Genomic DNA, 22,528 nt, shown 5'->3' with positions numbered 1-22,528 from the left:
GTCCTAGTGTGTTTATCTTTAATTGGACAAGTTAGGAACCACTCCTTTAACCGTACAATTTCATTATTCCTCCACACTTTTGCAAAAGAGAACTGCAGCTGCCACTCCAATATTTTCATATCACCATTATGAATCAACAATCAACTATCATATTATTCACAAATGAGTGACAAAATTTTGGGCAGTCCTTGTACTATCCATAATATTTAACGTTAAGAATTATCAACCCATTCAAGCTATGTAAGTTTGAGCTTCAACATAAATATATAATCAATAATATCCTTTCTAAAAGGATAATGTACAAGCTTGTACATTTATATCTTAATCGGAAGAGTCTATTTCTATAGTAGGAATCCTGCCAAACTGAGACAAGTAGAAGAAATTCGACATCTTTTTTCTATTTGAAATTGGCGATCGCTTCTTCCTGCCCAAGAATCCTTTCCCATTAAGTGAATCAAATAAAGCTCCCATGTCCATTTCCTTCTTCATATTATTTTCTTCCTCAAAGCTGTAATATCATCCAAGGAAAGATGTTAGGATTAATATTCCCCCGCTGAAGAAATGGGGGCATGGGTGGAAGACATCTGGAAAATGATAGCATGAAAAAAATGCCGCATATATAAGCAATAAGCGTCATGCAATGCATTACTATTAATTTATTTGTAACTGCTGTTCAAATCCCTAAGTTAAAGCCAAAATGAAGGACCAAGAAGACAGACTAATGAATCACAGCCCTTTATCCAATCTCGGTTTTTAAAGACGAAATATGCAAGAAAACAATATATGTATGTGACCTAGAAGAAGTTGGTCAATAAAATGCTTGATAGACTCTCGAGACACTGGCAATTAACAAAAGAGAGGGAAAGATACCATACCGCTCACGAATAATTTTGAAAGCTTCTTTTGTTGCATAAGGTAGCCCCGTCTTCGGATCACGATACCTACAACATCCATAATTTACCACAATGGTTACACATTAAGCATTCTTGTAGCATTGCAGGTATAACTATCAACCACCAAAGTGCATGACCAAAGTTTGCAATGCATGTCACTGCCTACAAGATGATAAAAGTTATATCAGGTTATATATATATATATTTGCTTCCATACCCTCATTGATGCTCCATTCGACCTAAGGCCATTACAAGCTACTTATGAATGGTGATGTCATCACAAGTATTCAACTATCAAGATAAGGTTAATTTTCTAGAATGTTCAATAATAGACCAGAAGAAAATCTAATAATTAACATTATCAACTCCAGAAATAAGTTTATTTATGTATTGGATTGATTGGCATTCACAAGAACCAAACTCGAGAGATGCACTAACTAAAGACCATGTTCTTGCAAATGCACATGCCAGCTTAAGCTGATACTTAAAACAAAAAATAACTAACCAATGAACCTTACTTGGCAGGCAATCCTGTTACAGCACATACAGCCTTCTCTGGATCTGTAAAGAAATAATAAGAAAAATTAATATCATGGAACAAGAGCATAAAATTCCCTGCATCAAAAGGGCATATGCAATACAAACTCCAAAACCAACTATAAATTATTCTTCTTTTAGCATACTTCAGCATGTTTGAAACTAGAGGCTTAAGCTTCTGAACAGAAGACACAAAGCAGAGGCATGAATCTAAATTCCACGGAATCTTCATCATTGCCGTAAATGAAGAGGAGCCTAGAAAGGGTATAGCATTGAAAGAATGCTATCAAACTCCTCTTTGGCACTTTGATCACAGTAAACAGCTCAGTTCAACTGCCAAGCTCAAACCTTATGATCTTAGTAAAATATCGCTAAAATCCAATTCAAAATATAGCAGAACTACTTACATTTATTTTGACATAAAATCAAAATTTAGCTTACATGGAACAGATGCTGTTGAAATTCCCGACTGAAATGATACACCTCTGAATTCTAGATATGAACAACCTGCAAGAAAATTAAGGATTAACATAAGATAGTTCCAATAACAATCAACACTGAGACATCAATAGTTGCGAATTTATTTTAATTGGCTGAACGAATGACTTGTATCATTAACAAACACTGGCTTACCATCTTTAGAAAAATATCGTATCTGTGGGCCGCTGTATACAGCTTTGTGCACAATTGCTCTTTTCTTAACTTCTTCTTCTCGTGCCAAAACACGCTCTAAGTTTCTCAAATTCATGATTTCTGCAGAATTATCACACACAATATTTACCCTGACATCAAGTATTATATGAGCAATTGCATCATGACAAAAAAAAAAAAAAAAAAAAAAAAAAAGAAAAAAGAAAAAAAGGAAGAACAAAATATTTCAATCAACATATCAGGGCCGAAACCTGTTTGAGCTGCTTCAAGAAGCATTTCCTCCTGTGTCATCTTCTTCTCTTCACCTTCTTTTTTCCTTTTGATTGGCTGTTAAAAGTATCAAATGAAATTTTGCTCAAGTTACACAAATCAATACAGGCTCTACTACAGTGACAAGAAGATGCTACCTTCTTTCTATGGCTTTCTACTAGAGACAGTTTCTTTATGATCCCTGACAGTTCTAAAATTGAACAACTGATATGCAGTTGAAAATGTTTAGAATCTTTAACATTAGCAAATCTGATTACGTATGATTACTCCTTTCTATTCATATATTTGATATATTTGAATGATCTGAATAAAAAAATTTTCCAACACCACAATTATCTGCCTACATCCTTCTCTTCTTCCTTTTTTCCCTGACCTGGAATGTAATTCAGATAAAAAGAGTAATTGATTCAACTATGAGTTAACAGAAGATGCAATTGAACTTCAATATGCCCTACTGTTTAATGTTTATTAAATGTATTATGCTCCAACAATTCTTCAGCTCCAAGACAAAGTAGTGTGTTGTTCAAGCTTGTTCGAACACGATCCATTTAATTGATCCAGTGCCAAAATAGGCTGGATACAAACTCAAACCCTCCACCATTCGACATATAGCGAATCAGTTGCAGTGCAGCCAACTAGAGATAAAGAGCTCACAAAATTTCAACAAGATGGGCAATGCATTAGTGCATGTTTGACAACTCTTTTTTTTTTCCAAGAAAAAAGCTCCTTCATGCTGTAAATAGATGTTTGAGACTGTTTTCTAGCCATTGAAATTTTATGACCAAAACATGAGGAATCCTTTAAATTATTTTTTTTTTTTTAAATTCCCTTTAGCCAACATATTCAAGATAATGTTTTTTTTCTCAATGACAGCTAAAACAGCAATATAAACAGACTTTACACAGGCGGTCCGCTTTCTAACCAAGAACTTACCTTCATTGTTGCTTGCAGAGCTGCGCGAATTGCATCTCTCTCAGCTTGCCTAACAATGACAGATGTCCTTGTAGATTTCCTCACTATTCTCTCGCCCTCGACATCATCAGGGGTATCCTGTTGCTCTGGGGCAGTAGACTCTTGTGCTGTTTTTTCATCGTTGGAAGGCTCATCCAATTTTGAAAGGACTTTCTTTTTCTTTTTCTTCTTTGTTGAAGGCTTTCCGGGAAATATAAGTCGCTTCTTTTTCTCAGTCCTAAAAATAAAGCCCAATAATTAGAAAAACAAAATAATGAAAAGAAAAGAATAGTAGTAGACATAATCTGCTTCAGCTAACAGATACTAAACCTTTCCTCAGCAACATTTTCTGCTTCTTCATCTGGCTCAGGCTCCTAGCACCAACAGAAGGTCGTATTCATGCTTACTAAAGTTGGAAATAGTAATCAATTTATTAAAATGAAGATTATAATCTAAGATTGAGAGATGGAAACAAAATACAGATACAAATGGCAAGAATACTCACATCTTCATCAAAGTCGCTATCAAACTCATCAGCAACCTCTGCCTCTTCTTCATAATTAACATCATTCTCTTCCTATAAGATAAAAACAAACACAAAGAAAGAAGGCAATAAGCATAATCTTATTTGCTAATCTGATTTATTACTCTGAACGCAATTGCAAGTATTTAATCAAGACCATATCATTCTCTCAAGCAAAGGGACTTCAAAGAAAAAGCAATGAAAGCACAAGCTTTAAGCAAGAAGCAACAAAATTTTGTATATGGAACATATTGAATTTTTAAATTTTCACCATAAAACCACACACAGTTCATTAAATAAAGAACCTCTTTAAGAGCATCCTGGTTCCAGAACAAATCGTCCTCTTCAATTTCCTCATCGAGCAACTTGTTCATCCTGGAAGAAGAAGAAGAACAAACGCGTACCAAAATTTTATATATATATATATATATATATATATATATATATATATAATGCACATGATGCAGGAGATAATCAACTAGATTAAACATTGTCACCGTTTTCCTCTAGTTGCTCGAGAGGCTCGATCGAGAAACACAGGCGGTACCTCTTCTTCAGGGCTCTCCATGACAGCTACCCTCTCTCTTCTCAAACTAAATTGTCAAGAAACCACAAAATGGTTGTAACCAAAATCGAAACCCTAATTTGCCACTTAAAGAAAAAGAAGATTTAGCAAATAGTTTACGAAACTTACTCGCTACTCTTCTTATTGGCGGTACAATTGTTTGAGACCGACAGAATCAGCAAGAAACCCTAATTTTGAGGAGGAGAAAAGCAGATTAGAAACTTTTGTAAAAGCGTTTGAGCAGAGGACGTGGAGGGAAAAGAAAACCAAAAAAAGACGAAGGCTGTACTTACAGTTACAGACCTATTCCGTCGCTAATTTCAATTTCGTCACCTTTCTCGTTTGCTGAGGCAGTTTAGTATCGTTGTTATATTTGATTTTTATTTTTTATTTTTACAATATATATATATATATATATATATATATATATATATATATATATATATATATTTTTCATCATATGTTTTGTATGCAAAGTATATTCCAATAGCAGTGCTACAATTGGAGGGCTTTTTACATAGTTGTTACGAATAATGCATTGCTCAATTTATCTCTTGAAATTAAAAGTAATTTACAATTTCTTCAAAAAATAATTATTATTAAATTACCAATCTAGCCTTACATCAAATAATCAAAAAGTCAATTTTTATTAAAAATAAAATAAAATAATAGTTATTGAGGTTTTTAATTGACTAAAACTATCTAATTTAAAAACAAAAAATGTTTAATATTTTTAAATAATAAGTTTGATTATTTAAAATGCAACTAAAAGTGGACTTCTTGATCCCAATTTCGAGCTTTAACAACTTGAAATCACTAGTCTTGTGAACTAAAAGCTGGCTATCAGTGAATCAGACACCTCTAAACAGAGATTGGAATCTAAATAGTTAAAGAGGATATTCTAAATTCAGAGTACAGAAAACTATTGTCCAGTTAACACCTTATAGCAGCAAGCAACCAACAAACAAGAAAAAAGTTGGCACACAAGTAAAGAAATAAAGTAATACAGCTTTCATTGTGCTACAAGTAGCAAAGTATCCTCTGTTTTCATAAACTGCTAAGTAACAGTAGAAGCTCCTGTAAATTATAGGACTCCACTTGCTGGAAAATATTTTCCAGATTGGAGAATATTTTCTTAGTCAAATAAAAATTTAATTGTTTTAATAAAAGAGAAAAAGGAGTATTACCAACAAAGCGGTGATTAAGGTGTTTCTCATGAAGCGCAATTAGCTGGAGCTGGGAGAGCAAAATAAACTTTTACACTCTACGACGGGATAAATAGAGCTTAACATGGGAAATTTTTTTTCCTACACAAAGACCAATAAGTATTCACTTACTGCTAATGTACACATTGATTCAAGAGGGGTAAGGAGATTCCCAAGAAGGTAGTCAGTGTTATTATCTCAGTCAAGTTACTATCCCCAAAAGAAGATTAAAGATTAGTAGTAAGAAAAGATTAATTAAACTTAATCTCCTGATTTATGTCTTTGAGTATTTGTTAAGCTTCTAAGTTACTACTTTCCAAGATTAATGGTGGGATTATAATATAATAGTCTAGAAGAAGCCTTTTAAATTAAGAATTTGCAAGTTGCTAATCCCTTTTCACATGGTTTAATTCCACTTGTAGAATGTGTACAGATTTGCATAATTAGTAACTATAGGTCTATAGCTATAAATTGTCCATAGACAAAGCATTCCGCTTAAGGAATAATCCCATTTTGCCTTTTTCTTCTCTTCTCATTAGTGATTAGTTAATCTTTCTGGATTATGTCTTGCTAAAATTATTCTTTTATATGAGTTTGAACTTAATTTCCTTATTTAGTAACTCTGTCAGCTTATTGATCTTTCCTATACTTCTTTTTTGGCCATTACTTTCTGTCTGTTCGTCATAGGAATTCTACCATTTGCATATTCTACAGTTTTAGATGTTCTTTTTTGGCAATTATTAAAACTTGAATCGTGCATGCATATTTATGGAGGAAGTGCCAGGAGTACTGACCCAAGGAAGAGTCTTTTTCAAAACCAAGCAAAAATTACAAACTTGCAAAGTGAGTAATATTAAAAATATGTATATATGTAATGATTTCAAATTTTATTTCTTTAGATTAGCAGCTTAAATTAGTTATTTACTAATTATCTGACCAGTAAAATTTTATTAGAAAGGGAAGTTTTCTGAGCAGAGATGTTGGACAAGAGCAACTGAAAAAATGCCAGCATCAAATAAAGAATACCATAATGCATCTCCTTGTTATGAGTCACTGGATATTCCTCTGCATGCTATGCAGTTCCTTTGTCGCTCATGGAGCCCCACTGCCTCGACCTTACTACGGACATTCTCATCATCAAATGTGAGAAATGTAGACGTGCATGCGTGCACACACATATTTATATATGCTTCGATAATTTAGATCTCTTTTAATTAATCCATAGTTTTGTTTATTCTGATATACATACAATGTGACACCAAAAGTAATGGGGGAAAATTCTGATGCTTATAAAATTTTTTTCAAAACATGCTTATAATTCTTTATCCTTTGGCAGAACCAGATATTGGATTTTCAAGTTAACCATAGTTTAGAGAGGCATGAAGAGAAGGTAGACCAAGAAATTGATGTTTTAATGGAGGAGGAAGGAATAGCGCAAGTAGATGATGCAAAAAGAGCTGCAACTCAAAGCAACAGATATAAGTTATGGGTACTGATCACCCACTTGCTCACTAACAGATTTCTTTTAAGTTACATTTAGTACTTTGAAATTGAGATTGGAATAGGATTTTGTACTTTTCATATGATCAAGCATAGTGAAGAGCTATTTTACTTTTCTTTACCCTCTTTTTTTTTTTTTTTTTTTTAACAGTAACTAACTTTTTCTTTGTTCTGGTGGAGTTGTCTCTACAGACAAGAATTTTGGTTCAAAGATCAGTTCCATCAATTCTGCAAAGCTGTAAATTGCTTTACATTGACAGGGTAATTTTACGAAAACATCTTTTATGTACTTTATATCTATCCTATTTTTTTGTCTTACTATATTTTGTTCTTTTGCTAAACGAAATTAAAGCGCATTAAGGAGTGGTTAAGAGAAAAATCATTGACTGATATATTGAAACGGAAGGAGAGAAAGAAGAAAGAGGAAGTTCGGCTTCTCACAGCGAAAATACGGGCTGCACTTTCTGTGACACAATTGGCTGCAGCAATTGCAGGATATTCAGCCACCGGTTGTGCAGAAGTATCCAAAGTTACGAGTACTAATGAAGAAATGAAAATGGGTAATGTGGTTGCCTATGCCACAGCATTGCTAGCAAGTGCCTGTGCTGAAGCTGCAGAATCAATAGGTGCAAATAAAGCACATGTTTCCTCTGCTGTTAATTCTGGTCTAGCCACTCAAAGCCCTGCTGATATAATCACTCTTACTGCCGCTGCTGCAACAAGTAATGCTTATCATATATCTTTTCTAGTTGTTGAGAGAAAATCAAAATAAACTATGTTGAAAATGTCAATTACAAGTCTTAGAATTTGTTTTTAAAATGATTTTGACAGTTAAACAACACTATGATTCTTCTATTGCATGTGATTTTCAGGTTTAAGAGGAGCTGAAACCCTCAACTCAAGGGCAACGACTAAAGAGGCAGTTAAATTAGCTGCCAAATTATCAGTAATCACTCCTTCTGGTATAGCAGCTTCTAAAATTTTTTCACTTGATTTGTTTCTATGCATCGTTACATATGTAACTCACTATCTTGTGCTTGCTTGCAGGACACAAAGTACTAAGGTTGGTTTCCATTCACTTGAAGCATAGACAACTAATGTTAAGCCTTGAAAAGAAATATTTAGGAGTCTTGACAACCTCAAAGGAGTGTAAGACTATATAATTTGCGTCCTGCAATTGTAACTTGCATGAACATTTTCTTTCTTGATGCTGACGGTTGCTTCTGTTTGTCCAACTTTTCTAGATGCGATACTTCAAGTGATAAGAGAACAGCAAGGTCAAGGGCATTTTCTGCTTGGCATAAAATGTAGCAATGGAGATGTCAAGCTGTTGTTTGAAGACAAAGAGCAGTCGCTTCTGTGGAAGTCTATCATTTCTAAAAACTTACAGATCTTGGAACCATCTTGGAACATCAGCTAAAAGGATGTTTAAAGGACAGAAAAATAAATAAAATATAACTTAAAAGCACCAAGGACAACAGAGTACAAAGATAAATCTTCAGAGTACTTCATCAAAACAGAACATACTAATCACGGTAAATTATTCTCACCATATCATTGCAACATAAAACCACAATGGAAGCTCATTAAAGGAAAAATTATTCTGTTGTGATTTTTATGAACAAAAGTTTGTACATTTCTAGAGCTTATGATAATCTAGTTTCTCAACTGGGTGAAAGAAATATAGTATACACACCGAAGTAATTTTACTACTCCTAGATGCGGATTCAGAAGATAGGACAGATGATATGGAACTAACTACCAACAAAAAAGCTTAAGGCCTCAACATCTCATGCATGGAACAGCCTCTTTTTTTTTTTTTTTTGGGTCCAGATCTTTATGCCAATCTGCATGCCACGCAGAGTCCACATGAAGTGTAACATCAGTTTGACTTGTTTAGCATCTCTTATTATTTCTCCTCAAATTCAACATCAATAATATCAGAATTGGACTTTGATGATGAGGTGCCTCTACCTTTACCGCCCCTTGAAAAGAAGTCACCTTCCGGCTGCCACACAATGTTACCACAGCCAGCACAACGAATTACTTGGCTTTTGTAACCAACAAACTGCCTCTTACATGCCGGGCAATTCCCCTGCCAAAATTCAATACAAAAGCCAATGAACCACTCTTGTTATTTGCTTCACTAACAATAGTTTGTCAATAATACAAAATTCGATGGAAGTTTATACATTAACATAGCAGCTCAAGTGGACATAGATCACAGGATAAGTTATTACTATATTTAGATTGCACAAATATTAGCAAATGAAGAGTCCACCAAAATATGCCATCTGATCAAGCAGCAGGAATTAACTGACTATTTCCAGAAGATATTGCTATCTTGATGATGGTGTCTATGACTTTTTGAGGAATTACAGAACTCATGATGGTCTAGAACATTCAATGTGCAACATGAAGAATATGAAGAAAAAGAAAAAGGAAAAAAAAAAAAGGAAAAGAATACTGTAAATTATTTAATGATCCAGGGTATTAATCAAACCATGTCCATTTTTAAAAAATTAAAATATATTAAAATTCACTCTCCCCTATAGTAATGAAATATGTCCAGGAAATTACTTACAAATATATATATTATCAAATTTATGACATTAAACATCATCTTTTATACGAATGAAAGCATTAAGCCAGACGAATTCTTAATCATTATTGTTTTGTCTCCATGACTCCTTAGTTGTGGCCTAAATAAGTACCTACCCTGACTTTGGAGCAGTGAGAAAGCACTTGACAAACAGCAGAGCCGCTCATGATGAAAACATATAGAATAAGGAAAATCAAGCATTTTAACTAATCATGTAAAAGAAATACATGCAAAATACAAATAAACAGTTATACCTTAATTACGAGATTATTTGCCACAGCACCAATGAGGAGAGGTGCAGCAAATGGCAGAACCCATGTAGCAAATATCAAGAACCGAAACAGCCACCCAGATAACGCAAACCATAGGAAGAAAATAGTCTACAAAAAATAAAGAATAAATTAAACAGTCTTAAACCGCAATAATAGTATAAAAAACAGTAATGAAAACCAGAAGGAAAAAATAGTTAGCAAATAAATAATCATTGAACTGCATAAAAATTAAATAAAAAACAGACTACCAGAAAACCACCACAAATTGATTAAGAAAACTCTGATCTGGCTACTATAGATTTTCATTTACTGACCTCATTTGTATTTTCATTTGGATTGTGATATACAAAAGATACTAAGATTTATATTCCCAAGAAAACTAGCTAAAGAATGGAACACCTACAGGCTATAGTTTTACATTATGAGACGCTATAAGCCACCCATTGAAGGAATCTAATGTTCCTTAAGCTTAGAGTGTCAGCCATCAGTCAGATTCAATCATTTAACTTTCTGCATCCCAGTTACCTCTTTTCTAGCCAAATTCAAATACCACAGTTCATGTAGGATTTGCACATGATGAATGCATTAATCACATATGTGATATCAGCCTGATTCACTGGCTTTTCTTCCAAGAATATCACAGGGCTGTACTTCATGTGTGAAGCATGATGCATCTGTGAACAGGGAAAAAAAAAAAAAACTGCATGTGGTTGTGATTTGATTTTGACTTATGAGTTCAATATGTAAGGCCTTGATTTTCTTGTCACTAATCATGCTTCTTATCCAATATCTTTCAAGCTGTCTGTTCTCAGTGTTATAATTTCTTTATCATATTGACAACACGTTTTTTGGGCCAGCTAACAAATGAGTCATGAGTTGGAGGACCAAAACAGGAGAAAATAGGAGAAAATTTATTATCTTGGTAACAGTATATACCACACCACAGGAAGGGGAGAAAAAAATTGTTGGTTCGAGATTCCAAACAAGTAGAACACTCTTAACTCTATGCAAAATTTCTTGACACTAAAGTTGCAAAATTGTTGGCCACATTAAGAGTTATCAAGCTGCATCATAGACAATATTTTTTTCCAACTTTCTTAAATTTCTGGGCTCCTAGTTTAACTTAAAGGTGCAAGACAGAAACCACTTATAGGATATCATTTCTTTTGAAGTTTGGACATCAAACCTTCAAAGTTTTCCGGTCATCTCTTCTGAAAATCTTAAAACACCTGTAATCTCATATGCTGTCAACACTAGTCATGGAGGGTTTACACTTTAAAAAGATGACATATCCTATCTCTTGTTCATTTAATTCCCATTTTGAAATCATACGACTAGTTAGATTCACTTAACAGATTACACAAGTGTGAAAAAAGTTCCGAATGCTGCTTGCTAAACATTTCAGAAATGGGAATAAAGATCGTGCTTAGAATGATTGGATGATACTAGTATCCCTCAATAGCAAAAGTTATTTGCAAAAGTATTTCGAGTATAGAAAGATATACTTACAGCAAAACTCCTTCCTAATGGAGTATCCAGGAAATCACTAAGCTGCCTCCTGTACTGCAAGAATAACACAATGAAGGTCAGACAACCAATTACCAGTTACAGTTTACAGAATTCAGTAGCAACTCCAGTTTGGCTATTGGTGGTGAAGATGTACTGAATTTCAAACAAAACCAGCTAAAAGAAAAAAAAAAATTGAATTTTACTGATTTTCATAGATTCGATTGATTGGTAGAAGTAAATTAGTTGTATGGATGAGTTTTCACGTGGAATGAGTCCTTTCTCACCAAACAAAAAAAAACTTATAACTTTAGTAGAACTTGACAATTTGGATAATTAAGCATATTACTATCAAAAATTTAAAACGAATCGCATTCAAAAGAAGGAACAAACCCTAGGCCAATTTCTAGCAAAATCCATAGAAAACGTGCGCCACCGAATACCCAGTTCCAGCTCTCTATCAATCTCACGGGCACGGTCAGCCGCAGATTGGGCGACAGCAGTAATACGCCGCGAGACGGAGTATCTCCGGTCAATACGTTCGGCGGCCTTCTTCGCCTCAAATACAAACTGTTCAAAACCGTCGTTAGCGCTACGCCAAGCATCCCTAGCGAACCTGTCGAAGTCGCCGCGCTGGAAGGCACGGACAGTGGCTGCATGTCGATAAGGGACTGAACGCCTGTGCAGGCGAGTAAGGAGAGGTGGCTTCCGCCATGGTATAGTTGTGGCCATAACCACAGCGATAGAGGTCGACAGAACTGAGATATTAGAAGGCTAAAAGCTCTCTCCGTTTTATTAGAAGACGTGTTTTTCTAATCACTTTCGTGTCTGTAGAATGTTTATTGCTCTTGTAATGTGATTTTTCCCATATTTATATTTTCATCTATTTTTATCATATCATAGGAATATAATAAATAACTATCAAGGCACCGTTTTCTTGGCCACACCTTCAATTTTTATTTTAATTTATTAAATAATTATTTTATTTTAATTTATTGAACAATTTAATTTATAAAATTATAAATTAATTTATAAAATTAAAATAATTACATATTTATAATAAATAATTAAAAATAAAAATTACAATTTTAAAAATTATGCTAACAACACATTATATATAAAAATTATCAAGTCTAAATTTCTTTTTTTTTTTTTTACTACAAAGGAGAGTGAAAAAACCCAGATTAATGAAACCCACGGGACCAAATAGCCCCAACCCATCAGGCTCTAGCAGAAATCTAGTTGGATTTAGAGGCCTTGCAAATTATTATTGTTAGTATTGAAAATAATCTAATGTTATCAAAATTTTCAAGTTCAACTATATAATAGATCATCTGTAAAGTTGAAAATAATATAAATTTATAATTATAAAATTTATGGATGATTTATATATTCCAACCATATATAATAAATATAATGCTGATAGCATCGAACTGTGGTATATTTATATTAGTATTTATAAAATTTGTTAAAAGTTAATCAAACGGAGTAGATTATAATTCGTTATTTCTCTTATATTTAGTGAAATGATATTATAAAAGTTAATATTTTTTCTTATCAAAGCTTTGTGTTAATGTTATGTCTTAAGAAAATCTATAAACAAAACAGCTAAAATTATTAATTTTTTTAAAAGATTAAAAATCAATAAATTAAAAAAGATGACAGTAAAAGCTTAAAATCCAACGGAGGTCGATTGAGTTAATTATTCCTAACAGCCGATATCTAGTAACCATTAAATATTTATTAGTGACTAAAATTCATGTGTGTATATATATATATATAGTTTAATTCATTACATAAATATAAATATTATTATAATAATATTTATTATTGATAAATAAGTAAAATGATTACATAAAATATTACTTTTAAAGAATTATTATAAATTATTTTTCTAAAAATAAATTTGACCTAATGATTAAATATAAATCAATTATTAGTTATATAATATAAAATAACTAAATAAAATATCACCTTAATTAATATTTATAGACACATTTTTGGATTCCATAAATGACTTTTATCATCAATGAATAATATTAACATTTCATCATAAAAAAAAAAATAAAAAAAAACCACTTGGAATTTCGATACAAGAAGTTGAGGTTATGGAAATAGGAGAGCTAGCATGTTCTATAATTCATTTCAATTCTTTAAAATAAATAATAGAAAAAAAAAACAATTGGACTTCATTAACTTTAGAAAAATAATTATTGATAAATTTTCAAACTAATATTTTTTATGATTATTTTAAATAATATTTTTTAAAATTTTAGTTAATATTATTTTATTTATATAATAAATTATAATAAAAAAATAATATACTCACTTCAAAAAATAAAAATATACATACAATCATAATATATAAAAAATAATTATATCTTTAATTGAACTCATATGAGTAAGTTGACGAAATATTAGAACTTACAAATTTTATAATAATGATTATGTTGGTGGATTTGCTAATTGCAATGTTAGTGGAATTGCTAGGTATTAGAGTGGCTTCTAAGTTACAAGACAAGACAAAATCAATTTACAATGTCAATCAATTCTCCCTTTCTTTTCTTTTGGACAATTTATATCATTTGACAAATTAAAATTAATTCATTACTCTGAATTCGGAATTCCCAACAATGCGTCATCTTGGAAGCCGGCCGGCAGAGCAAATGATCATTTGTAGCATTTGACAAAAGGGTTTTTGGCTTTTGGGTCTTTACTTTGTTTATTACTGAGAAATTTCACATTATGCAGTTACAGAGCTAGCCTTCCTGCAGCCATGGTTAAAGCTTTCAGGTTGCTTTTCTTTCTTGCTTTCTTTTGTGCAGGAATTCATTTCACTTTTTCCTTAACAGACCCTCGTGATGGTAAGTGCTGTCTTCTTCAATGTTATTAGTTTCTGATAGTTTCAGAAATAAAAATTGACATATTTATTTACTCATTTGCGTGTTAAAACAGCTGCAACTCTCCAGTCCGTCAAAAATACCTTGCAAAATACTCCGCCGAGCTGGGGCAATGGAGATCCTTGTGGAACACCATGGGAAGGAGTTACATGCAAGAATTCAAGGGTCACTCGTTGTGAGCTTTCTATTAATTACTCAAGTCTTGATTATTCTTTTTCTTTTTCTTGTTTCATCTCTTGTAATTTTTCTTTTTCTTGTTTCATCTCTTGTAATTTTTCTTTTTCTTTTTTTTGCCTTCCTACTTATTAGAGGGTTATCAAGTATAAGCATCAAAGGAAACCCAAGTGGTGACATTGGAGAACTTACTGAATTGATATCCTTGTAAGTTCCTTTTCTCTCCCCCATTCTTTTTCCCCCTTTTAAGTACATAACAGGAAAATGTTTGATGCAATCCACGTAGAAACTGAAATGCTGTTAAATTTAAGCTATGTTTTGCTTTAATATTCACGTTCTGAGGCTATTTTATTGTAGGGACTTGTCATTCAACACATTTACAGGATCTCTAACTCCGCGGTTAGGAGATCTAAACAATTTGACTACACTGTAAGATTCAATAACTTTCAAATATAGCTACAAAATTTTCTGCACAGCTTATTTTTTCCTTGATTAAAACTTTTGTTTCTGTATTTTCTTTCATCTCTCAGAATTCTCGCTGGTTGTGGCTTCACTGGTAGTATTTCAGATGAATTAGGAAATCTTGCTGAGCTATCCTTCTTGTAAGAGTTTGTCATAGTAATGAGAATCATGATCATGTGAATATTTCATTTTCTGGGTATTATCTTTCTTCATAGGGCCCTCAACAACAGCAATTTGACTGGTAAAATTCCTTCCTCTTTGGGAAAACTCTCCAATCTCTACTGGCTAGACCTGGCAGATAATCATTTGACAGGACCTATCCCAGTTTCAACACCAACCACTCCAGGCTTGGATCTCCTCAAAGAGCTAAGCACTTGTGAGTATAACTCTTTAACCCCTTTATATGTGCTATCAAGTAAACGAATATTGCATAACATAACTTCTGTGAGTTGCAGCCAATTCAACAACAACCAGCTTTGAGGTTCAATTCCTTCACAGCTTTTGAGCTCTGATATGGTACTAATAATGTGTAAGTTGATAACCAGCAACAGGACTTTCCTTTCTTTCATTTTTTTTTTTGTTTGTTCCTTTTTAACATTCTAATTGATGACAGATTATTTGATGGAAACCTACTCGACGGAACTATTCCATCCACATTAGGACTGGTTCAGACCCTTGAGGTTCTGTGAGTGAAATCAGCCTCAGACTTATCTTTCTTGACTAAACATTTTCTTCCAATTTTCATCTCCATGAAATGCTGATCATTCTGATTCACTACAGCCGGCTTGATAGAAATGCTTTAACAGGAAGTGTACCTACAAATTTAAACAATCTTTACAAGCGTCAGTGAATTGTAAGCGCTAAAAAACACACCACATACATATTTTGACTAGGTATCCATTTTAGTCTAGTTGGTTTAAACATTGTAATTTATAATTAACTCTGTATGTTTTCTTCAGGAATTTAGCAATAATAAGCTGAAAGGCCCTTTACCAGACTTAACTGGAATGAATGCCCTTAATTATGAGTATGTCAAATCTGTTTACTTTTCTTCAACTTGTTCTGTTGTCATTTTAATGAGTCCTGAAGCCTGAGCAATGCAATATAATTACAGGAACCTTAGCAACAAAGCTTTTTTCCCATCAGAAGCTCCTGCATGGTTCTCAACCTTGCCATCACTGACCACACTGTAAGTCCTTATTAGTATGTCACAAGTGAAACATCTGAAAATTTTATAGAATATAGATATTGTATCGTCTCATTTCCATGTTCCACCATTAATATGGCCTGCAGGGTTATAGAAAATGGATCACTTCAAGGGCCTTTGCCACAAAAAATCTTCAGTTTCCAGAACATAGAGCAAGTGTGAGTTTTCTTGGGATCTAAATATACCAATTGAGAATTCAGAAAATAGTTCAAATGTAGTTTAAACTAAAGCATTCATTTTCTTGGAAAACTTTTGCCATTGCAGGATATTGAAAAACAATGCATTCAGTAGCCGACTAGACATGGGTGAAAGCCTTGGTCCACTGCTTCAACTTGTTGATCTGCAGAATAATAATATTTCTTCTGTAACACTAACTGCAGACTATAAAAATAAACTAATGTGAGAAATTAGATAAACCCAAAAGAAATTTAATTAAACTGTGTTGTTTATGCTTTCCATCTTACATCTTACTATGCCCCTTTGGTCAGACTTGTAGGAAATCCAGTGTGCTCTGCACTCTCAAATGTTAGTTACTGTGAACAATTCAACTTCAGCAGCATCCCTAGCGAACCTGTCGAAGTCGCCTGATATTGAAGACTAAAAGCCTTCTCTCGGCTTCAGCATCAAAACGACATGCAAGGAATCCATTAAATAGCTGCAAAAGACATGGTTTGATACTGATAAAGAAGAAAAAAAAAACACACATATATCAAGCAGATAAAACTATACTGGAATGGTTGTTCATCCATATCATGCGGAAGGAAAAATAAGAAATGGAATGAATTTTTATTGGAAACTTCTCTCTTTGTTTTCTCAAAAAAGCTTAACAGCTGAATTTTACTAAGTTTACACTTATACCCAATATGCATTAAGCACTAAGTTTACCTATTGACTAAATTGATAACATATTTCGTTTATAAAAACATCACATTCGAGCGAATAGGGTGCAAAACAAAAGGATGAAAAAACGGTGGAGGAACCAACATGGGATGATAAATCTTGGGCTGACAGTGGCGAGTAAATGAAGGATACAGCACTCTTGGACGTACTGATCTGCGAATTCGGTTGCCAATGCTATACAAGAACCCCACATGTTTCGATTCATCAATTCCATAAACTGCCTTCAACTTAAAATATACTTCTGCACTTAATAAACTATCAGATCCTGCTTGATGAGCGCCGCCAACTCGTTTAACTCGAAGGATCTTTGCTAACTTCTCTAACCCCAACTGGCCTTTGCGTAAACCATCGCAGAATGTCGCTATATACTTGATATCAAAAACATAGCAACCAAACACATTTGCAATTAACTCAGTAAACTCAAGAGAAGAATGAGGCAGTGAGTTTTTGGTAACCATTGTAAGCATGTAAGCCATATCATACAATCCATGGAAAGTAATCCATATCAAATTTCTATGTTTGGCTAAAATATGACCAAAAGCATCCGAAAAGAAACGAACATCAATTCCCTCATTCTTCAACTTGTCGAAATCAATACCATGGTCTTTTAGAAATTCTAAAGAATCATCAGTATGCACCTCTGTTTGAACATCAAAAGAGAAATTGAATTCCCAGCAACCGGCGATATTGCCGTTTTCGTCAGATAAGGTGAGGCCCAACTGAATAAGTGTTGTTGCGTCCACATTATGCTTCAAATTAGAATAGGTATGAAACTCACAGGCACGTCTTGGAGTACGAATAAGAAAGCCTGGAAACTCAGTATCGACAGAAACAACTCTATGGAAATAAAGAAGGGTGTCTATACATTTCAGTTCGTCAACGAAATTGTGATGCCAAACAGGGATGATGGGATTCATGGCAGCGGCAGAAAATATGTTGCTCAATTCTGAATATACGATGGTATTTATAGACACACTCATCTTTCCTTACTCTACATGGAAATCCAAACCTGACGTTATTTGGATTTCCATATAGAAGGAGGATTACAAATTACAAATCTGTATGAACTTATGTTATGATGCCATATTGTAGGAAATCTAGTGTGTGCTGCTCTTCGCGTGAGCAAGGGATTGGACGCGTGAGCAGCCGAGTAAGGAGCGGTGGCTGCCGCCATTGGCGTAGCTTGCGGAGGTGGTCTCACAACTGAGATATTGAAGACTTAAAAAAAGCCTTCTTCAGCTTCATTTCGAGACTTTATATCAAAGAACGAAAAAAAAAAAAAAAATTCCTATTTTAATTTTACTTTTGCATTGGATCAAAGAAAATATTATTTTCTTTTTTTAATAAAAAAAAGATAGCCATAATTATTAAATTTTATTTTGAAAAACTTTTGTTCTTTAGATGGAAATTGAAAGTAAACTAGCTTTGATTAAATAATGGTATTTATACATAAAATAATTGATATTTAAATATATTTTTTAGTTATTTTTTAATTTTACATTTTTTGAGATTATTTTAGTAGTCAAACTTTTTTAATTATGATTGGAGTATTTTAATAAATCTAGTTTATGTAATTAAAATTTATTTATAAACCAATTCAAAAATCTCAAACATTGGAATTTGAATTTGAACAAATTTCATTTCAATTTAAATATACACAGATTTTAAAATATATATGCATATAAATATATTTAGATATCAATTTAAATATGATCAACTAAAAATTTAATAATAATCATTATAATATAATAATATAACTATAATTTTACTGATTTACTATTATTATGGAAAAGAATAGAATGTCATTTATATCAGGGTTGTGGATGGAGATGGCCTTCTTCAAAGTTCCTTTAAGAGGACTTTGCTAGTATCGTGAACACTCTTCGCAGCAAGTTTTAGAACAAATTCGAGTTTGATATACATTTGGAACAAAAGTATCTGGTGTTGCTTTGCCTGGAAGAGCCACCATCTTGTTATGAGCTCCATCTCTAGTGGCTCAAATCAGTTCAGATACACAAGATACGTATAGACTAAAAAAAAAAAAACGTATTAATTAATAACACATGTAATCGAATTAATAACGTATTAATTAGGTGATAAGCAACTTCAATCTTCGTAAGATGAAAATATGAGATGAGTCCGAAAAATACATTTAGTAGATGGACATTTAATTAATTTTTTTGGAATATAGTATATAAAACTGAATTTGACGAAGGGTTCATCAAATTGGTCTTAAATCACTCACACCTCAAAGTTAAAACATTTCAATGTATTTGAGGGGAGCAACAATCCAATCCCACAAATGAAAAGATAAAGAGAAATGTAGGAGGAGCCACCAACAACAGGTAATTGCTTACATAAGTATCATCCAGGTTGATGTTAGTCCATCATTGTCAATATGCAGATCTAGATGTGCACTTGTTGTGGTAAAAAATCATTTCTAAGTGATTTTTGCTTATGCGTCCTTCCACACATTGTTCTGCTTGTTGGTGAAGCCACGTTCTCTACCAACCTTTCACACTACTTAATTTGCCTCTCCTTGTCATTGCAATATTCTTTATTATTGTTTTGTGAAATGTTTTATTCGACCATGATTTTGTGATGCAGACTCTTAGCTGACGGCATCCATATCTAGATTTTGTATTTACGTCTAGGGATGACAATGGGTTTGTATTTACGTCTAGGGATGACAATGGGTAAGTTGAGGTCGGGTAATGTAATGAATATACCCAAACCAATCTCTATATCCTACTTATACTATATCAGGTATGAAATGTTATTATCCAGTTCAAATTATAAAATTCGAATTTGACTGTATTCGAGTTAGGTACATACCCATCGGGTTAGATTGATTTTGTCATCTCTATTTATGTTTCAAAAGACACAAAGACGTGTTCCTTATCATGTCACGGGTCTTAATTTCTAAGAAAAATTTTGAATCTAATACATTGTATTTCACTCACAAAAATTTTGATGTTTTTTCTCATCCAAACTTGGTTTTATGATTATGTTCAAATTAGAGCAAGTGCAATCGTTACTTTTAGATATTAAACTATCTTAGTTTCATTTATTCGTATGGATTTAAATAGTTATAAATGAGTTTGAATAATTAAAAGTAGTAAAAATAAAATATGAGTTTAGCTCTCTTGATTGCCATTACACTAAACGGATTTGGTCACTGTGCTCATACATATCCTACTCGTGTCTATTCATTTAAGTATCTTAAACATTTTTGGATTTAGATAATTTACCCTATCCGCTTAAAAGCTACTTTAAACGAACTTGATAAATATGGACAGTAAAATAATTTGCAGTCAATGCAGTAGTTTATCAAGTTACATGGTGTGTATTTTTTGTTGATAAAAAGGTACTACTTTTGACAAATATGAATAGTAAAATAGTTTGTAATCTTCTATGTGAATTTACCTTAGTGTTATTATTGTCATTCTACAGTACCGTCAAAAGTAAAAAATAGCAAAACTGAAAAGTTTACAATATTTTTATATTTAAATAACTTGAGTTTATTTTAGAAAATATTTTTTTTTATAAACATAATTTTAACATATTTAATAAATTTTGTTTAATTAGTAAACATGTAATTTTAGATATTTTTATTTATCATTTTGTTTTCAGGATAAAGTAAAAAAAGAAAAAGAAACATGCCCTAAAAAAGTAAAGTGTGTCAGACATTGGGGTATTATGGTTGATTAAATGTCAAAGACAGCGAAAGACGCGGCAAAAACCAGCTAAGAAATTAGTAGAAATTGTAATGACTTTGCAAGAGGAATCATATTGCTTCCTTGTCGGACGGTAGGGCGAGGATTAGACCGATTTGGTTAATTTAGCTAACCTTTTTAACTGAACATTTTTCACTAATATTTTTTTTATTTAACTGAATTTAATTGAACTTAATCGAATTATTTTAAGCGAACTAATTTTGATTATTAACCACATCAAAATTAAAGAAAATAAAAGTCTAATTAATCGAGCTTTTGTGATTAACCAAAATAAGAATTCAACCAAAATTACTAGTTATTACACTTATTTTCATAATAAACAGTTATTAAAAATATTTTCAACAACAAGAAAACATAAAATATATTAAGCTTCAACAACAATTATATGTCAAGAATCATTTATATTTTGTCATGGCCAGGTTTCCATAGCATGTTGAACTTAATTTATTAATTATTATTATTTTTATATCAACGTACGTATTTCAAACGAACATTATATGATACAAATTAGCTAATCTGAATTTGTAAATCAAGTCGTTTTGGTCAGCTTTTCATTTAAGTAAAGAGTGAAAGAATGCAGGTCTAGATCTCATTAATTTAAGAATTTCGGTCAATTTGATGAATAAACGAGAGAGCTTTTGCTTATTATATAATCACGATATTATTCCGGTCCGTTAGGCTTCCAGTAAATAATAATGAAATGTAAATTTTTTTTTTCAAAAAAAAGAGAGAAATATTTCTATTAGTAGATGAATTTTTTCAATATTTTGTGAATTAATATTTCTCTTTTAGTAGCATCCAATCAAAAAGGAAAAATTTCTTAACTTTATAAAAATCCTTTATGTTATAATATCCTTTTAGCGGATGCACATTTATAAATTATAATTCAGTCATTTGTCAAAAAGTTATAATTTAGTCGTGGCCATGGGCGGAGCAATATAACAATTATTTTGAAGAAGTTAAACCAAAATTTTTAAACTTTAGAGTGTCAAATATAATTTTTTCATATTTTTAAAGTAAAATGTTAAAAATAATTTTATACTACAAACCCTTTTTCCTTGTTTGTGAAAATAAAAATTATATTAAAAATATCATTGCATTTCAATTTTAAAGTTAAAAATAATGATTATTTTTTTTAAAAAATAATTATTTCACATCAATTTCAAAATTTTATGAGTTTGAAAAAGACTAAATATATAATTAAAACAAATATTAGGTACATATAATATGAGAATTTTTATTTTCTTAATCTCTTTATTAACTTAATCCTATTTGATTATTATTATGTGATGAATGAGAAATCTCATATTTAAATCCTTTCGTCAACAACAGTTTTTATTCATTTAATGTGTTATTTCTAATTTGGTATATTGAAAATGTTATGTAAAAAGAAAGATTGTTGTAAATAAAATAAAGTAAAAAATAAAACCATGGGTCCTCCAAATTCTTTAAACTACTATTTTTATTAAGATAAGCAATACTGACTTTGTCATTTTATATTGCTAAAAATGATATATTTTAATTGAAAATAATAGTTAATATGACATGCTAAAATGTATGCATTTAAAATATGCATTAGATTAAGTAAATTGCAAGTTTCTCTTCTAATTCAGAGAGTAATCTTGACAATAGATTTTTATATTATTTTTAATTCTAGAATTATTGACAGCTGT

The 22,528-nt window shown here is 32.0% G+C and overlaps 5 protein-coding genes across 8 annotated transcripts; 2 read left to right on the top strand and 3 right to left on the bottom strand.

Annotated features, from left to right (window-relative positions):
- Positions 1–245: 245 nt before the first annotated feature.
- On the bottom strand, positions 246–4,772 carry SWC2 (DNA binding protein SWC2). Of its 2 annotated transcripts, XM_089718298.1 has the most exons (13): positions 4,684–4,772; positions 4,520–4,578; positions 4,323–4,418; positions 4,131–4,200; positions 3,808–3,879; positions 3,633–3,676; positions 3,285–3,540; positions 2,333–2,408; positions 2,064–2,183; positions 1,872–1,937; positions 1,412–1,454; positions 876–941; positions 246–508 (listed from the first exon to the last, which is right to left on the bottom strand). In XM_089718298.1, the coding sequence occupies exons 3-13, from the start codon at positions 4,391–4,393 to the stop codon at positions 322–324; spliced, it is 1,071 nt and encodes a 356-aa protein (XP_089574424.1). In that variant the 5' UTR covers positions 4,394–4,418; positions 4,520–4,578; positions 4,684–4,772; the 3' UTR covers positions 246–321. The 2 variants fall into 2 exon arrangements, with proteins under 2 accessions (XP_089574424.1, XP_089574423.1); XM_089718297.1 differs by lacking the exon at positions 4,684–4,772 and having other exon boundaries at positions 4,520–4,673.
- A 1,591-nt stretch (positions 4,773–6,363) lies between these two features.
- On the top strand, positions 6,364–8,515 carry LOC149498543 (uncharacterized). The gene is made up of 7 exons (XM_089717345.1): positions 6,364–6,438; positions 6,550–6,738; positions 6,932–7,084; positions 7,448–7,817; positions 7,968–8,057; positions 8,143–8,244; positions 8,340–8,515. Exons 1-7 carry the CDS (start codon positions 6,364–6,366, stop codon positions 8,513–8,515), a joined length of 1,155 nt encoding a protein of 384 aa, XP_089573471.1.
- Positions 8,516–8,681: 166 nt separating this feature from the next.
- LOC149498542 (replicase polyprotein 1ab protein) lies at positions 8,682–12,323 on the bottom strand. The gene is made up of 4 exons (XM_089718520.1): positions 11,869–12,323; positions 11,479–11,532; positions 9,952–10,077; positions 8,682–9,190 (listed from the first exon to the last, which is right to left on the bottom strand). Exons 1-4 carry the CDS (start codon positions 12,205–12,207, stop codon positions 9,005–9,007), a joined length of 705 nt encoding a protein of 234 aa, XP_089574646.1. The 5' UTR covers positions 12,208–12,323; the 3' UTR covers positions 8,682–9,004.
- A 1,652-nt stretch (positions 12,324–13,975) lies between these two features.
- Positions 13,976–16,845, top strand: LOC105649038 (uncharacterized). Of its 3 annotated transcripts, none has more exons than XM_089717559.1 (14): positions 13,976–14,339; positions 14,431–14,550; positions 14,685–14,756; positions 14,907–14,978; positions 15,080–15,151; positions 15,227–15,387; positions 15,467–15,540; positions 15,625–15,691; positions 15,792–15,864; positions 15,971–16,038; positions 16,126–16,200; positions 16,305–16,376; positions 16,483–16,617; positions 16,707–16,845. In XM_089717559.1, exons 2-7 carry the CDS (start codon positions 14,510–14,512, stop codon positions 15,514–15,516), a joined length of 468 nt encoding a protein of 155 aa, XP_089573685.1. In that variant the 5' UTR covers positions 13,976–14,339; positions 14,431–14,509; the 3' UTR covers positions 15,517–15,540; positions 15,625–15,691; positions 15,792–15,864; positions 15,971–16,038; positions 16,126–16,200; positions 16,305–16,376; positions 16,483–16,617; positions 16,707–16,845. The 3 variants fall into 3 exon arrangements, with proteins under 3 accessions (XP_089573685.1, XP_037497434.2, XP_089573684.1); XM_037641506.2 differs by having other exon boundaries at positions 15,625–15,696; XM_089717558.1 differs by lacking the exon at positions 16,707–16,845 and having other exon boundaries at positions 15,625–15,696; positions 16,483–16,674.
- A 287-nt stretch (positions 16,846–17,132) lies between these two features.
- On the bottom strand, positions 17,133–18,098 carry LOC105649120 (putative CCR4-associated factor 1 homolog 8). Its single transcript, XM_020685235.1, has one exon. It carries the CDS (start codon positions 18,096–18,098, stop codon positions 17,133–17,135), a length of 966 nt encoding a protein of 321 aa, XP_020540894.1.
- Positions 18,099–22,528: the final 4,430 nt, after the last annotated feature.

Source organism: Jatropha curcas, chromosome 2, assembly GCF_041381405.1.
Source record: "Jatropha curcas cultivar XTBG-Jc1 chromosome 2, XTBG_Jcur_1.0, whole genome shotgun sequence".
NCBI lineage: Eukaryota > Viridiplantae > Streptophyta > Magnoliopsida > Malpighiales > Euphorbiaceae > Jatropha > Jatropha curcas.
The sequence above is the reverse complement of the archived record's forward strand: the minus strand, read 5'-3'. Positions and strand labels throughout refer to the sequence as shown.

Excerpts from the sequence above, each read along its gene's own strand:
- LOC105649038 (XM_089717559.1), top strand. The coding sequence starts at position 14,510 with ATGGGAAGGAGTTACATGCAAGAATTCAAGGGTCACTCGTT. Across the intron at positions 14,757-14,906 it reads CTTACTGAATTGATATCCTT|GGACTTGTCATTCAACACAT; the intron begins GTAAGTTCCTTT and ends ATTTTATTGTAG. Across the intron at positions 15,388-15,466 it reads CCTCAAAGAGCTAAGCACTT|CCAATTCAACAACAACCAGC; the intron begins GTGAGTATAACT and ends TGTGAGTTGCAG.
- LOC149498543 (XM_089717345.1), top strand. The coding sequence starts at position 6,364 with ATGGAGGAAGTGCCAGGAGTACTGACCCAAGGAAGAGTCTTTTTCAAA. Across the intron at positions 6,739-6,931 it reads GGACATTCTCATCATCAAAT|AACCAGATATTGGATTTTCA; the intron begins GTGAGAAATGTA and ends ATCCTTTGGCAG. Across the intron at positions 8,058-8,142 it reads ATCAGTAATCACTCCTTCTG|GACACAAAGTACTAAGGTTG; the intron begins GTATAGCAGCTT and ends GCTTGCTTGCAG.
- SWC2 (XM_089718298.1), bottom strand. The coding sequence starts at position 4,393 with ATGGAGAGCCCTGAAGAAGAGGTACCGCCTGTGTTTCTCGATCGAGCC. Across the intron at positions 3,677-3,807 it reads ATAGCGACTTTGATGAAGAT|GAGCCTGAGCCAGATGAAGA; the intron begins GTGAGTATTCTT and ends TGTTGGTGCTAG. Across the intron at positions 1,938-2,063 it reads ACGATATTTTTCTAAAGATG|GTTGTTCATATCTAGAATTC; the intron begins GTAAGCCAGTGT and ends ATTTTCTTGCAG.
- LOC149498542 (XM_089718520.1), bottom strand. The coding sequence starts at position 12,207 with ATGGCCACAACTATACCATGGCGGAAGCCACCTCTCCTTACTCGCCTG. Across the intron at positions 11,533-11,868 it reads TTGCTAGAAATTGGCCTAGG|TACAGGAGGCAGCTTAGTGA; the intron begins GTTTGTTCCTTC and ends TTATTCTTGCAG. Across the intron at positions 10,078-11,478 it reads CATTAGGAAGGAGTTTTGCT|ACTATTTTCTTCCTATGGTT; the intron begins GTAAGTATATCT and ends TATTTTTTGTAG.
- LOC105649120 (XM_020685235.1), bottom strand. The coding sequence starts at position 18,098 with ATGAGTGTGTCTATAAATACCATCGTATATTCAGAATTGAGCAACATA.